The sequence below is a fragment of the Cryptomeria japonica genome, chromosome 11 (genome assembly GCF_030272615.1).
Source record: "Cryptomeria japonica chromosome 11, Sugi_1.0, whole genome shotgun sequence".
Classification (NCBI taxonomy): domain Eukaryota; kingdom Viridiplantae; phylum Streptophyta; class Pinopsida; order Cupressales; family Cupressaceae; genus Cryptomeria; species Cryptomeria japonica.
The window spans coordinates 668,511,080-668,523,978 of record NC_081415.1 but is presented as its reverse complement, the minus strand read 5'-3'; the positions used below and the strand labels follow the sequence as shown (position 1 = coordinate 668,523,978).

Genomic DNA, 12,899 nt, shown 5'->3' with positions numbered 1-12,899 from the left:
CCACATATGATATTCTAGATTGTCCTTCAAATATCTAAATATCCTCCAGACAACCTTCTCATGAGTTTTTTAAGGATTGGATTTCTATCTTTCAACCAAACATTATGCATGCATAATATTAGGTCTAGAAGAAATTAAATATAGTAGTCCTCTAATCATAAACCTATCGAGAGTCTAATTATCTTGAGGGGACTCATCATCCTTGCTTAAATAAAAGCTAGTAGCCATGGGAGTACTCACTAGTTTGGATCCTCCTTACCAAACTTCTTCAACATTTTATCATACTTACCTTTAGAAATAAAGATACAATTATCTAGATACACAATTTGCACTCTAAGAAAGAAAGACAATGCACCAATCATAGACATCTCAAATTATTTCAACTCTTCTAATAATTACCTACACATACCATCATCTCCACCAAAGATGATGTCATCAAAAATATAACTAATATCAAGAACCATTATTCCTTAACCTTAATATAAATATTTATAGATTATATGATACATTTCTTGAAACCTTGGATACCATGCCCTAGGAGTTTTCTTGATACCATAAAAAAAATTCTTAAGTCTACAAACCATCTATGGATTCTTTAATAACTAAATCTCATTTGGTTGGGATTAATTTAGGATTCTTCCTCTATATCACAATTCAAGAATATTGATTTTCCATCCATCTAATAAATCTTGAAGTTGTTGTGATCAAGAAATGAAAGAAATTATTGTAAATATATTTGTATTGTCATCGATGTCAAACTTGTTTAGTGTCACTTGTGATTGGCATTTCCTTGCTTGGTGTTCTTATTGATGTCAAAAGTGAAGATGAGTTTGTGTTGTTTGTGATTGTATAAGATAAAGTTGTAGTTGTTTAGTTGTATGATTTTGGTATGTGGTTTGGAAATAAGTGTTCAGATTTTTCTATGTTGTAGACATAAGGTTTCCAAAATCCACGTAGTGTGTGAGTTGTTCTTTTGTATTTGAGTGTCTATTTCCTTTTTATATCAACATTTCTAATCATTCTCTATGATTCATCATCAGGGTTCTAGAACTAATTTTTATGTTTTGTGGTTGTTGCACTGTCATGTTTGAAGGTCCTCGGTTGCTTAGATGTTGAGCTCAATAATTATTGTTACCTAATAGTGAGGCTATCTGTTAGGACTAATGTAGAGAATAATCTACGTGCTTCACTATGAGGATTGAAATGTTGTGGCTTGGAGGACATGTTGATATGATTTGTGCAATGTTCCAATTCAGATTTCATGTGTTGGTTTTCTTGGCAAGTAAGGTTATTTTCTTCTATTGTTTGGTGTGGTTAGTTATGTTGGTCTCTATTCAACTCGATTGGTTTATCTTATTTGGATATGTATCTTATGATATATAAATTAGAGGTTGATAGAGTATTTCTATGCATCTTTCTATAGAATCTAAAGATCCATATTGAGTACTTTGCAATGGTTGAAATTTTTGTGTTAACTGGACAACATGCTTCATTGGTTATCTACACCTTAAATTTGATGTCAACTTTGGAGGATGTGTTAGTGTTTTTAGTTTATTAAAATCGACTTAAAGACATGTTGTGATGTATTTGGGTCCCCTTTATCACTTGTATACTTGGACCATATTTAGAATAGTTGATCATGGTGGCTGACTTTGTGTAATTCATGTATATTTAGACTATGGCCAACCTAGTTCAGAGTATCAATGAATAAAATAGTATATATAGATGTGAAAATGTGTGAATTGTATGATGGATTAATGTGGAATTCATAATGAATGATGTAAAAGCATATTTGGAGAAGCAAAAATATGAATGTTTCTTTGTATTTATCTTTGATGATCATATCCTTTAGTATGACAGAGTTTTGAGATGAATGTGTGAGTTGCATTAGCCATGATATTTTTCACTTGACACAGTGGTTTGAGGTTAATTTCATGGTTAGGAGTTCTTGATTATTTCAATTTATCATTTCCTTGTACTTGTCAAAAGACTATGTATCCTTTTGGTAACTTGTGTAAATTTGTATCTTGCCTTCAAGCGATGATCTTCAATATTGCAAGTCCATTGTACCTTACCCTCAAATTGTGTGTCTTACTAATGAAATTCTAGTGTATATTCCATAAGGTTGTTCATATTACTCATGCAAGTCAAAATTAAGAGCAATGAGTTTCCTTGTCCTAGTGCCTAACCATGGTTTTTCCCTACTTAGCAATTTCTACATATGGGTATTCTATTTTGTGGTTTCATGTTTCATTGTTGTAGAGATAAGATAATTGTGGTTTGATTTTTAAGATCCTAAAGATAGGCTAGTTTAAGATCCAAACTAATTTACCCCACATTTTAGTCATCTGGTGTATTTAACAATTCATATTAGACTAAAGCTACTCTAAGATAAGCTTAACCACTTGAGGAAGGTCCATGATGTTGAAAGAGATTAATTTAAAACCACCAAAGTTTTATGCAACAAATTATTATTCTTGGAAAACATGGACGGAATATCATTTGAGTTTTCTACCCCTTGGAGTATGGTATATTATCAAGACTAGTTATAATACTCTGACTAGTGGTCCTACTACTCTGAATAAGTTTAAGAATCATGAAAATAATGTCAAGGTAAGAAATATAATTTTTATTATTTTGAATGAATTAAAATTCTTAAAGTTGACGAGATGAAAAACTATGAAACAAATTTGGGATAAGTTAAGCAACAATTATCAAGAAGATTGGAAGACCAAGCAAGTCAAGATGTATAATCTAAACTATAAATTTGAGTTGTCTGAAGATTTGAACATTGAAGGTCACCTACACCAAGTGAATGGGGTATTAAATAAAATCAAAAGAATAGACCATATAAACCTAAGATGTATGCTATTGAAGAAAGCCATAACATGGATAGATATACCTTGGATCTCTCTTTGTATTTTAGATATCGAAGTTTGAGGATTTTCACAATGTTAAGAAATAATATTCATTCAAATTAAGCTACCAAGAAGATTGAAGATATACCTGAAACAAGCAATGATCCAGATCACATTAAAGCCAATATTGTGAGGAGACTAAAGAAAGGATCCAGAAAATACAAAGGTGAGTTGCACTTCAATGTTTTAATTATGAAAGAATTGGTCATTATGTTGCTATATATACTTAAAAGGAATATAATTATAAGAGATTAGATGATGATAACACGAGAAAGGATGGTTATAGGAGAGATGAAAAAAAAGATATAAATAAGCCTAAAAAGAGTTTTTGTTATATTGAGAAGAACAATGAAGGAACAATAATTATGAAGATTGTACATCATGAAAAAGTGGAACCTAAAACTTTAATAATTGATTCAGGATGATCAAATCATATGACAAGTGATAAAAGGATGTTAATAAGACTTTGAAAAAGAAGATGGTGAATCAATGAAGTTTGTTGGTCAAGAGACTACAACAATCTATGGTAAACAAATCATATCCATTGATGGTAAGCATATGACAAATGATATTTATTATGGTAAAGTTTTGAGACAAAATATTTTGACTCTAAGATAGAAGTTTCGTAAAGGGTACAAGCTTATATCTCATAGGTCTGGATGTGGGATCCAAAAATGAGGTTCCAGAAGGTTAGTTGCAGAAGGTATAAGAAAAAATGGTAATGTCTATTATGTAAAATAAAACAAAGGAAGTAGTTGTTTGTTGGCATAGAGAAGTGAATTCTAGTTGTGACACAAAATAATGGGACATATTAACTTTCACAACATGGTGAAGATCAAGTCTACTCATGATGTAAGAGAATTTCCAAAGATTAACAAACCTACCAATATAATTTACAAACAATGTTAGTGGGAAAAAAAAAAAAGAAACAAATTTGAGAACAAGGAATATTCTACCAAAACACCTTTGGAGTTGGTTCATAAAAAACTATGTGGACCTACAAGGACAAGAGGGTTAAATGGTCAAAGATATTTTGTGTTCCTCATTGATGATTATTCTAGAATTTTATGGGTTACTTAATTAAAAGAAAAATTAGAAGCACTAGATAAATTTGTGGTATTCAAACCTATGATTGAAAATCAAATAGATGCTAAGATCAAATGTTTAATGTCTAATAGAGGAATATTATTTACATCAAATAAATTTGATAGATTTTGTGAAGAATGTGGTATTAGGAGGGAGTTATCTTTACCTAGGACTCCACAATAGAATGGAGTGGTTAAAAGAATGAATATGACTATTGTTGAAATTTCTAGAACTATGTTCAAACATGATAACTTGCCTCATGTATATTGGAAATAAGTGGTGCATGCAACTGTATATATTCTTAACAAAGTAAAAGTAAGAGTGAATCACACAAAGACACCTTATGAACTATGTCAGGAAAGATCACCTACGCTCAAATATTTTAGAATCTTTTTAAGCAAGTGTTACATAAAAAGAGATGAAGAGGATCTAGGAAAGTTTGATGCAAGATTAGATGGAGTATTTCTATGTTACTCTACAAAGAGAAAAGCATACTAATGTTACAACAAAAGGCCAAAAATGATTTTGGAGAGCACAAACATCAGAGTAAGTGAAGAATCAAATCTAGTTGCACCTAAACCTAACATTATGATGGAAGATACCCCCATTAATATAGAAGAGAGGGATTTTTAGGAAGATAAAGAAGACTCATACGCAAAATAAGAAGAGCTTGGACAAGCACCTAAGGTACTTGCAACGTATCTATAGAAGAATCACTGAAAAGATTAGATCATTGGAGAAAAAAATAAAAGAGTTTAGACTAGAAGAAGGCTTGTTGAGACTAGTGAACACGAAAATTTATGGTTTGTATCTAAGGTAGAGCCAAATATGTTTGAAAAGACTGGCAAGGATGATAGATGGATGAAAGCAATTGCAAAAGAGTAGATCGGATTAAAAATAATAAAATATGGGAACTAGTCCCTAGATCAATGGACAAGAATGTGATAGGACCAAAGTGGGTGTTTTGGAACAAGCTGCATGAAGATGGAGAAGTCACAAGAAACAAGGTAAGACTAGTTTGGAAAGGTTATTCAGAAGTCAAAGGTATAGATTTTGAGGATACTATTGCTCTGGTGGCTAGGATGGAATCCTTAAGGATTTTTCTTGCATTTTCTACTTACAAGAACTTTAAAGTATATCAGATAGATGTCAAGATAGCATTATTGAATGGATAACTTGAAGAAGAGGTGTATATTAAAGAACCAAATAGGTTTTAGCTATCAAATGATCCAGATATGGTCGGTAGACTCAAAAATGAACTTTATGGACTTAGCCACGCTCCTAGAGTTTGGTATGCTAGGTTGGACAAATACTTGTTGCAATAGAACTTCAGAAAAGGTACAACAGATAGTAATTTCCATTTCAAAGTTGAAAATGGGAAACTATTGATAGTGGTTGTATATGTTGATGATATCATTTTTGGTGGAGATGAATATATTTGCAAGAAGCTTATTGAAGAAATTAAAAAATAATTTAAGATGTCAATGATAGATGAGTTGTCATTTTTTCTTGATCTTCAACTAACACAATAAAAATATGGTATTTTTATTTTTTAATCTAAGTATATCAATTATATGTTGAAGAAATTTGGTATGATAAATTGTAAACTATGTGGAACCCCTATCATTACTAGTTGTCATTTAAGAAAGGATGATGGATCTCCGAAAGTTGATTATAAATAGTGTAGATCTATGATTGGTGGATTGTTGTAATTGACTTACTCAAGATTAAATATTATGCATGCAATCTATTTGGTTACCAAATATCAAGATAGTTCAAAGAAATCTCATGATCAAGCAGTAAAAAGGATATATGAATATCTAAAAGGAACTCTAGATTTTGGTTTGTGGTATACCAAGGATGATGATTTCTCTTTGAAATCTCACACTAATGTTGATTGGGTTGGATGTGCTAATGAGAAAATAAATTCAAGTGGTGGTGTATTTTCTTTGGAGAGTCTCTTGGTTGAGCAAGAATTAGGATTTAGTGTCATTATCTACAACAAAAGGAGAATAGAGTCATCTTCCATAAGGACTTTAAATACTATGGACAAAATATATATGTAGGAAGGAGTATTTAAAGTCCTTATGAAAGAACTCTCTATATTCTTTCAGTTTTAAAAGATGATTGCTTGCAGATCTAGAATTAATGTTTGATTTGTGGGTGTTGCATTAATATGTTTTCAATTCCTTAGTTGCTTAGATATTGAAGTTGGTTATTGTTGTTTGCTGACAACAAGGCTGTATGTTAGGAATGGGTTGGAGAATTCTCTGCATTCATCCACTATGATAATTGAAGTGTTGCATCTTGGAGTACATGTTCATATGGTTTTTGCAATGTTCCAATTCAGATTTCATTTGTTGGTTTGCTCAACAAGTCATGCTATGTTGTTCTATTGTTCGGTCTGGTCAGTTGGGTTGGTCTTTGACTGACTTAGTTAGTTTATCTTATTTGGATCATACTCTTTTGGTCTAGATATACATTAGAGGTTGAGTTAGTGTGTTGTTATGGGTCTTATCATGGTGTGTAAAGATTTACATTGAGTAATTTGTATTGGGAGATGTTTTATGGGTTGACTGATTAACATGGGCTGCATACATAATATTCTGTACAATATTTTTAATAAAAAAAATTTACCACTTTTAATTCCTATGAATAATAATGATCAGAATCGTGTTAAACATTATTATTAAATAAAATATAAATTACTAACACTAATAGACAAATTGATTATAGATCAAATTTTGTGTTAAATAAAAAAAAATAACATTACCTAATAAATTCATTATGAATCAAAATATTTGTTAAATTATTTGTTAAACTTTGTAGTCCTCATGTTAGAAGAAAGAAATGAAAATTTTATTTGCTACATCTCTATACAAGTAGAAAAATCTTTCTTTCATTTTAAAGGTAACAACTACTAAAGAGGGGCTAGTAGCTACACAATGTCCAATTGTTGTTATGGCACTTGTTCTTATATTATAAATATTATAGAATATTATAAATATTGTAAATTAAAAAATATCCAAATTGACCCTCAAGATGGACCCATACTTGACCACATGAGAACCAATGAATGTTATATTTAAAAAGTATAAAATTATTTAGTAACAAATGAAATAAATAATTTTTGTTTCAAATAAATATCATTATTACTCTCTATAAGTGTGTCATTCATAAAATAATATGGTAATTCAATAAAAAAAGATGTTCTTTTAAAAAAAAAAATTGTTGTTATAACTTGAAAAATGTTATTCTTTTGTATACAAATATTGAGTTAGCAATGTATATGCATTCTACTATTTTTTCATAAAATATGAAGGATTATCAAAAAAATATTAGTGTTCAACTATTAGTGCATCTCTATGGAACATTAAGTGTATTTTAAATAACATATTCTTTTTATCAAAACATTTAGTTTTTGTATTCAAGATATTCATCCATTTGTTTTGGATATAAAGTTGGAGATAACAAAAGATTATTATTTTTGATTAAGGGAAAACAAGTTTTGATGGGTCCCTGAAACCCACTACATTAGGAAGATCAAAAGATAAGCATTAATGCACAACTAAGCAAAAGACAACAGCGAAAGAAAAGACAGTTGGCATACAAAACGCCAGCAAGAAAAATATTAGAACAAACTAAAAACCAAAAATGAAGGACAAAAGCTCAGACTTAGGTCAAATTTGGAAGCATCTTCACCACTTCCAAATCCAACTGATCCACAGTTTCTACAACCAACTCGATGTCCTCTATTTCTTTGCTCTAGTTCTACATCCTTTTAGTACTGGCTCTGGTTCTTCTTCCGAGCCCAGTTTCCTTATCCTCAGGGGTGTTGTCTTTGACCTCAATAATACCCTCCACAGCTTTATCCCCTTGGTAGCTCTCTAGCTTGTGGATGAGGGTTTTCATGCTCACCGAGGCAGCCTTCAGGATCCTGTGGCTCTGCTCCCCAATTTTTTTAAGTGTGTTTTCAATACAATCCAGTCTATGTTCAGTAGCATCTGCTCTGTTTTCCAGGCAAGTAAAATTGTTACAGTTGGCATTTATAATCTCCTTCGCATTGCCAATTGCCTTGGTTAGCTCACTTAGACAATCTGGGAGGGAGTTGAATTTTTCGGAACCTAGGGCCTATAAGGTTTCGATTTTCCCAGCTTCATGGGCTTTCTTGACTTTTATGCCCTCGATTTCCTTTTGAATCCAATTGAGTGCTTGTTTGAAGTTCTTTGTCTCATTATCTATATAAAGGCCTATGTCGATTTGGTGCTCTCCCTGGTTCCTGACATCCATGGTATTAAGATTGACCTCTAGATTAACCTCTTTGTCCTCAGTGTTTTGATCATCTTTCGTTGTCGTGTCCTCCATGATGCTCTTTTGCTTCAAATCAGACTTGAGAGGCAAGCTTTCTTCCACCTCCCTACCTTTTGACTTCATCTTTTTTTTGTTTCAGGGTCACCTGGGTTTCAGCCTCCTCACTTCTGGTGTCTGTGTTATTGTCAGTCCCTTCCTCGTCCTCATTCCAATTATCATCCTCCTCTCTCTGTTTATTTTTAGCAAACCCTCTATTTTGTCTCCCCTGTTCTGATTTTATCTTTCATCTACTTGTTCCGGCCATTTAGGGGTCATCTTCAAACTCTGCTTCCATATCATAGCCATCACCTTCTTCCTCTTTCGACTTGTCAAAATCTTCCGTAACAAAAATTTATTGTTTCTAATATATATTTGCTTCATTTGTGATGCAATCAAGTTATACTTTAAATAAAAATATGAAATTCTACTAACAACGAATGATATTTATTTGTTCTATTATTAAGACATTTTAAATTAAGTTTCGATTGAGTCTTTTAAAAATTCATTTTCTAAGACACACTATATTAAACATGCTATTTTACAAATTCGATAATAAGTCACATATCGAAATTTTAGTTATAGATAAATAACCATCCATTTTACATCATTTTTTAAATAAAAAGACTTTACCATATCACTATACCAATCTCTCTCCACTATATTAAATAAAAGTATAAACAACTAATACTTAATTATTGAAATAAATCTTATTCTCTCTTTGCAAATTTTAGTCGTGTCCGAATCGTGCTTTGTTATTTTTGCCATTTTACCCTAACGCGCGCAAATTCCACGTCGAAAATATTGTACGAGACACCTTCATTATCCGGTGTAGGATATAAGACTCGCGTGTAGTATTATTGAAGAAGTATACGCATTTATAATTTTATACAAAATGCTGAACTTACCGTTGTTTACTAAGATCCAAAGAAATAAGAAATACTACCTGGAGCCAACAACATCTACGAGAATTTACAAGAGCTTTTGTTTTTTTTTCTGTCTACAGGAGTTAACGTCAGAAGTTAAAGCTTTCACTAAGTAGTTATCATTTATAATAGATTATATTAATATGAGTTAAATTATCCTTTTTACATTTAAATGGGCAGTTGTTTCTTTGGCTAAACTGTTTATGAAAGGAATCTCAAAAACTGATTCAATTCAATAAGCTGAAGATGAATTGATTAAATGTCACAAATTAGCTAATCCAATCCTTCAAAGTCATCACAGATTAAATCTAATCAAATTATTGAACCTTAACAACTAATATAATGAAATACCATACCATCATCCTGACAAATAAACTACAGCCTCTCTATATTTTATCTTTTTCACTTCCTCCCAAATATGTTTTTTATTGCTTGAAATGGTGTTTTGTAAAGCGGCTGAAATTTTGAAGTAATAGATGCGAGTTCAGACCGCCCGGTATAATAAGTTTGATAGGAAACAGGAGCCGATTTCTACATTTCTCTTTTATATTTGTTATGTATAACAAGGTTACAAAACCTTGTAGTTCTCATTCCTGGACAAATAAACAGATAAAATAAACGAAATTTCAGAATTCATTTAAAATCTGTCTTCGTATTCACAACTGTGACATTTCACATTTTTTATTTAGGTCGACAAGCGTATGATTGTCCTCACAACTGTGACTTTTTACCTTATTTATTTTGGTCAACAAGCGTATGATTGTCCGCAAGGCAAGGGTGGCACATTTAAATAAGAGATACCGCAAGAACATGCTTCGTATGATCCACGACAAAAACTACTATAAATGAATTGCATTATTCAGCGAAGGGAGTAATTTTGCGCAAGAAGAAAAGGAGGATTCGCAATCCGCCATGGATAGAAAAGAAAAAAGGTTACAGCTCTTGGGCGCGTTGGGAATTGTGAAAGAAGCCTTCAGAATCATGCGCTCTCAGGCTAAATTATTGGGGACCATAACTCTCGTGTTAATTCTGCCATTCTATTTGATAACAGTGAGACACAGTTTGATGACACCATTTCTTCTCGCTATGATGATCATTCCCAAGCAAATAACTGAGGACCGCAGTTTGCCCATCTTGCAATTGACGGAACTTTTATTGCTGGAAATTTTCTACGCTGATTTCTTTCATGCGGCGTTGATGCCCTCCATGGCGGCAGTAGGGTACACTGTGGCCAACGTTTACAGAAAAAAGCACCAATCCTCCTTCGCGAGGGTTATGAGACTCCTTTCTGCAGTGTGGAAGCCTATGATGATAACTTGCCTGTGGTATTTTATCATTGATTTCATGATTTTTATGACGTCTGGATTTGCTATGTGGATACTAGCGTTGGGTTTCTTAGAGTTGGGTGAGTTGCGTAATTCGTATTCGATACTATTCTATCTTAGTTTTATAGTTGTGTGTATGGTATTATTCCTGGTGAGCGTGTACGTGAGAATGGTGTTTCAGGTGGCGATTGTGGTGTGTATTTTGGAGAAAAGATATTGTGGGTTGGAGGGCATGAAGAAGAGCCACCGTCTTATTCATGGAAAGCGCACTGCAGCGTGTGTACTCGCCATAGCCTACTCAGGAATTTCTAATATGTCATGTTTTACAGGGTCGAAGGGAGATGTGTACGCTGTTGGATTAGGGGCAAAGATAGCGTACGGAACAGCGTGCTTGGTAATGGCGTGTGTCGTTGCTTTGATTGGAATGTTAACGCAGAGCGTTCTTTACTTTCTAAGCAGATCTTACCATGGGGAAAGGATAGAGGAATAGTGTTTTTCTTTCATTTTAAAAGGATTGTTTTGATATTTTATTAGTTTAATAAGTGACATACTTTTATATAAAGTTGGGGCTGTATCAATTTTATTTCACATTTTTCTATGTATATATATCATTTATCCTCTCTATCATATTAGAAAATCTTTATACTTCAACGACAACTTATCATTTTCAATGTTTGCATCTTTATACATGTTCACTTTGCTCACATAATTATTATTCGGATGATTAAACTTATTCACATGCACATGTCATCCAATGTCATTTGTATATTGTCTATCTAATCAGTAGTCCATAGTGATCACCTTTAGAGTTATAGACCCATTCCATCATAATTTAAAATGAAGAAATAAGTTTGTATTAAATATTATTTGCACCTACATACATCAATTAGTGCTCTAAAAGAATCCAATTATTGCACAATCATTCTAAGAGTTTATTTGTGTGATTGAAGGCTATTATTTTCAATAGGCTAGCTAGGGAATTTTTCTTTTGTTAATTGACTTTTATAAATTTCAAGGCAACCTCTATATGGAGAAGAAACTATAAAAAGGATCAAGATGCCACATGTCCACAACCGAGCTTATAGCTCCACAATCCTATGGGATAAAACTCAAAACCTAATTCAAGGGTTTATCAAACTATGATTTTGAACTATGCCTTGTGATAAAAAAGTGAACAATGATTGGCTAATTGCTTAGATATGGGAGCACTTATTCACTTTATTAACTACATAATATATAAAGGTCTTGTTAGAGGCCTTAATTAGGATAATTTAAAAAAAAGGAACACCACAATAAAGTTAATAAGCTATATTATATGTATGTTATGACCTATAAGGGTTTCTCACTAGTTATGAAGTGTGATAGCTTACTATGAAAATACCATATTTCTTTATTAAGAAAATAAAACAATAAATAATATATCTACAAGATATCCAAAAAGTTCAAAAACATTTATTTCTAACCAATTTATATTGCTTAACCTATAATTTTAATCACTATTTATCACTTTTGTGGCCATGGGTGGGGATCTATTTAAAATTGAACCCAATGAGTATGCAAAATTCAAGAGTGATAATGAGCTTTGGAAGGTATTGGAGGAGGGAAAACTTGTCCTACACATTGAGGCTATGTAGGGGTCCCATCAATTTCTCTTAGTGGATTTTGCAAAATCTTGGAAGAACTGAGTGGTGATGGTTAGGGGTATCTTCTTCTAGGTCTTGATAGTTACCATTGCCACTACCATGAGAATCCTAATAATGTTGTGTAGAAATAATAAAAAATATTTGATTCCATATAGGAAATGAAGAAATTTATGAAAGTAGAAAAGAAGCTTAACTAAATCCAAAATAGCTTTAATGGAGAAGATCGCCCTAGTATTTGGGTAAGGGTTACCAAAGCCTTTATGGTGTATGTAATGTTGAAAGGCCATTACCTACATCATGTTAATCTTATCTTTGCATATTGGATATTTACTTTCTTGGATGAGTATCTTATAATATAGTTCACTCAAGATAACCCATCCTTCACTAGGGTTTAATTCTCGTCTATTTCAACTATAGATTCCATCTACACCAAGTTGCTTTTCCCCACCCTCTCTCAGAGTGGCTGCATACACGTGCATAGTTTCTTCGTCAAACATGTCATGTTCCATCTACAACAGACATGGAACCACGTGGCCAGCTTGTTTAGTTACTGTATTCATTCTAAGAAGTTCCCCTCAGGAAGGCCTGCCTTTGAGACATGCATCCACCGAGTTAGCCACTCCCTCATCCAAGTTTCTGGTGCACATCCTCAGA

General features: G+C 32.5%; 1 protein-coding gene across 1 annotated transcript; it reads left to right on the top strand.

Moving 5' to 3' along the window:
* Positions 1 to 10,189: 10,189 nt before the first annotated feature.
* On the top strand, positions 10,190 to 11,092 carry LOC131079001 (uncharacterized). The gene has a single exon (XM_058016867.1). The coding sequence runs from the start codon at positions 10,190 to 10,192 to the stop codon at positions 11,090 to 11,092; it is 903 nt and encodes a 300-aa protein (XP_057872850.1).
* The last annotated feature ends 1,807 nt before the right edge of the window (positions 11,093 to 12,899 follow it).

Excerpts from the sequence above, each read along its gene's own strand:
- LOC131079001 (XM_058016867.1), top strand. The coding sequence starts at position 10,190 with ATGGATAGAAAAGAAAAAAGGTTACAGCTCTTGGGCGCGTTGGGAATT.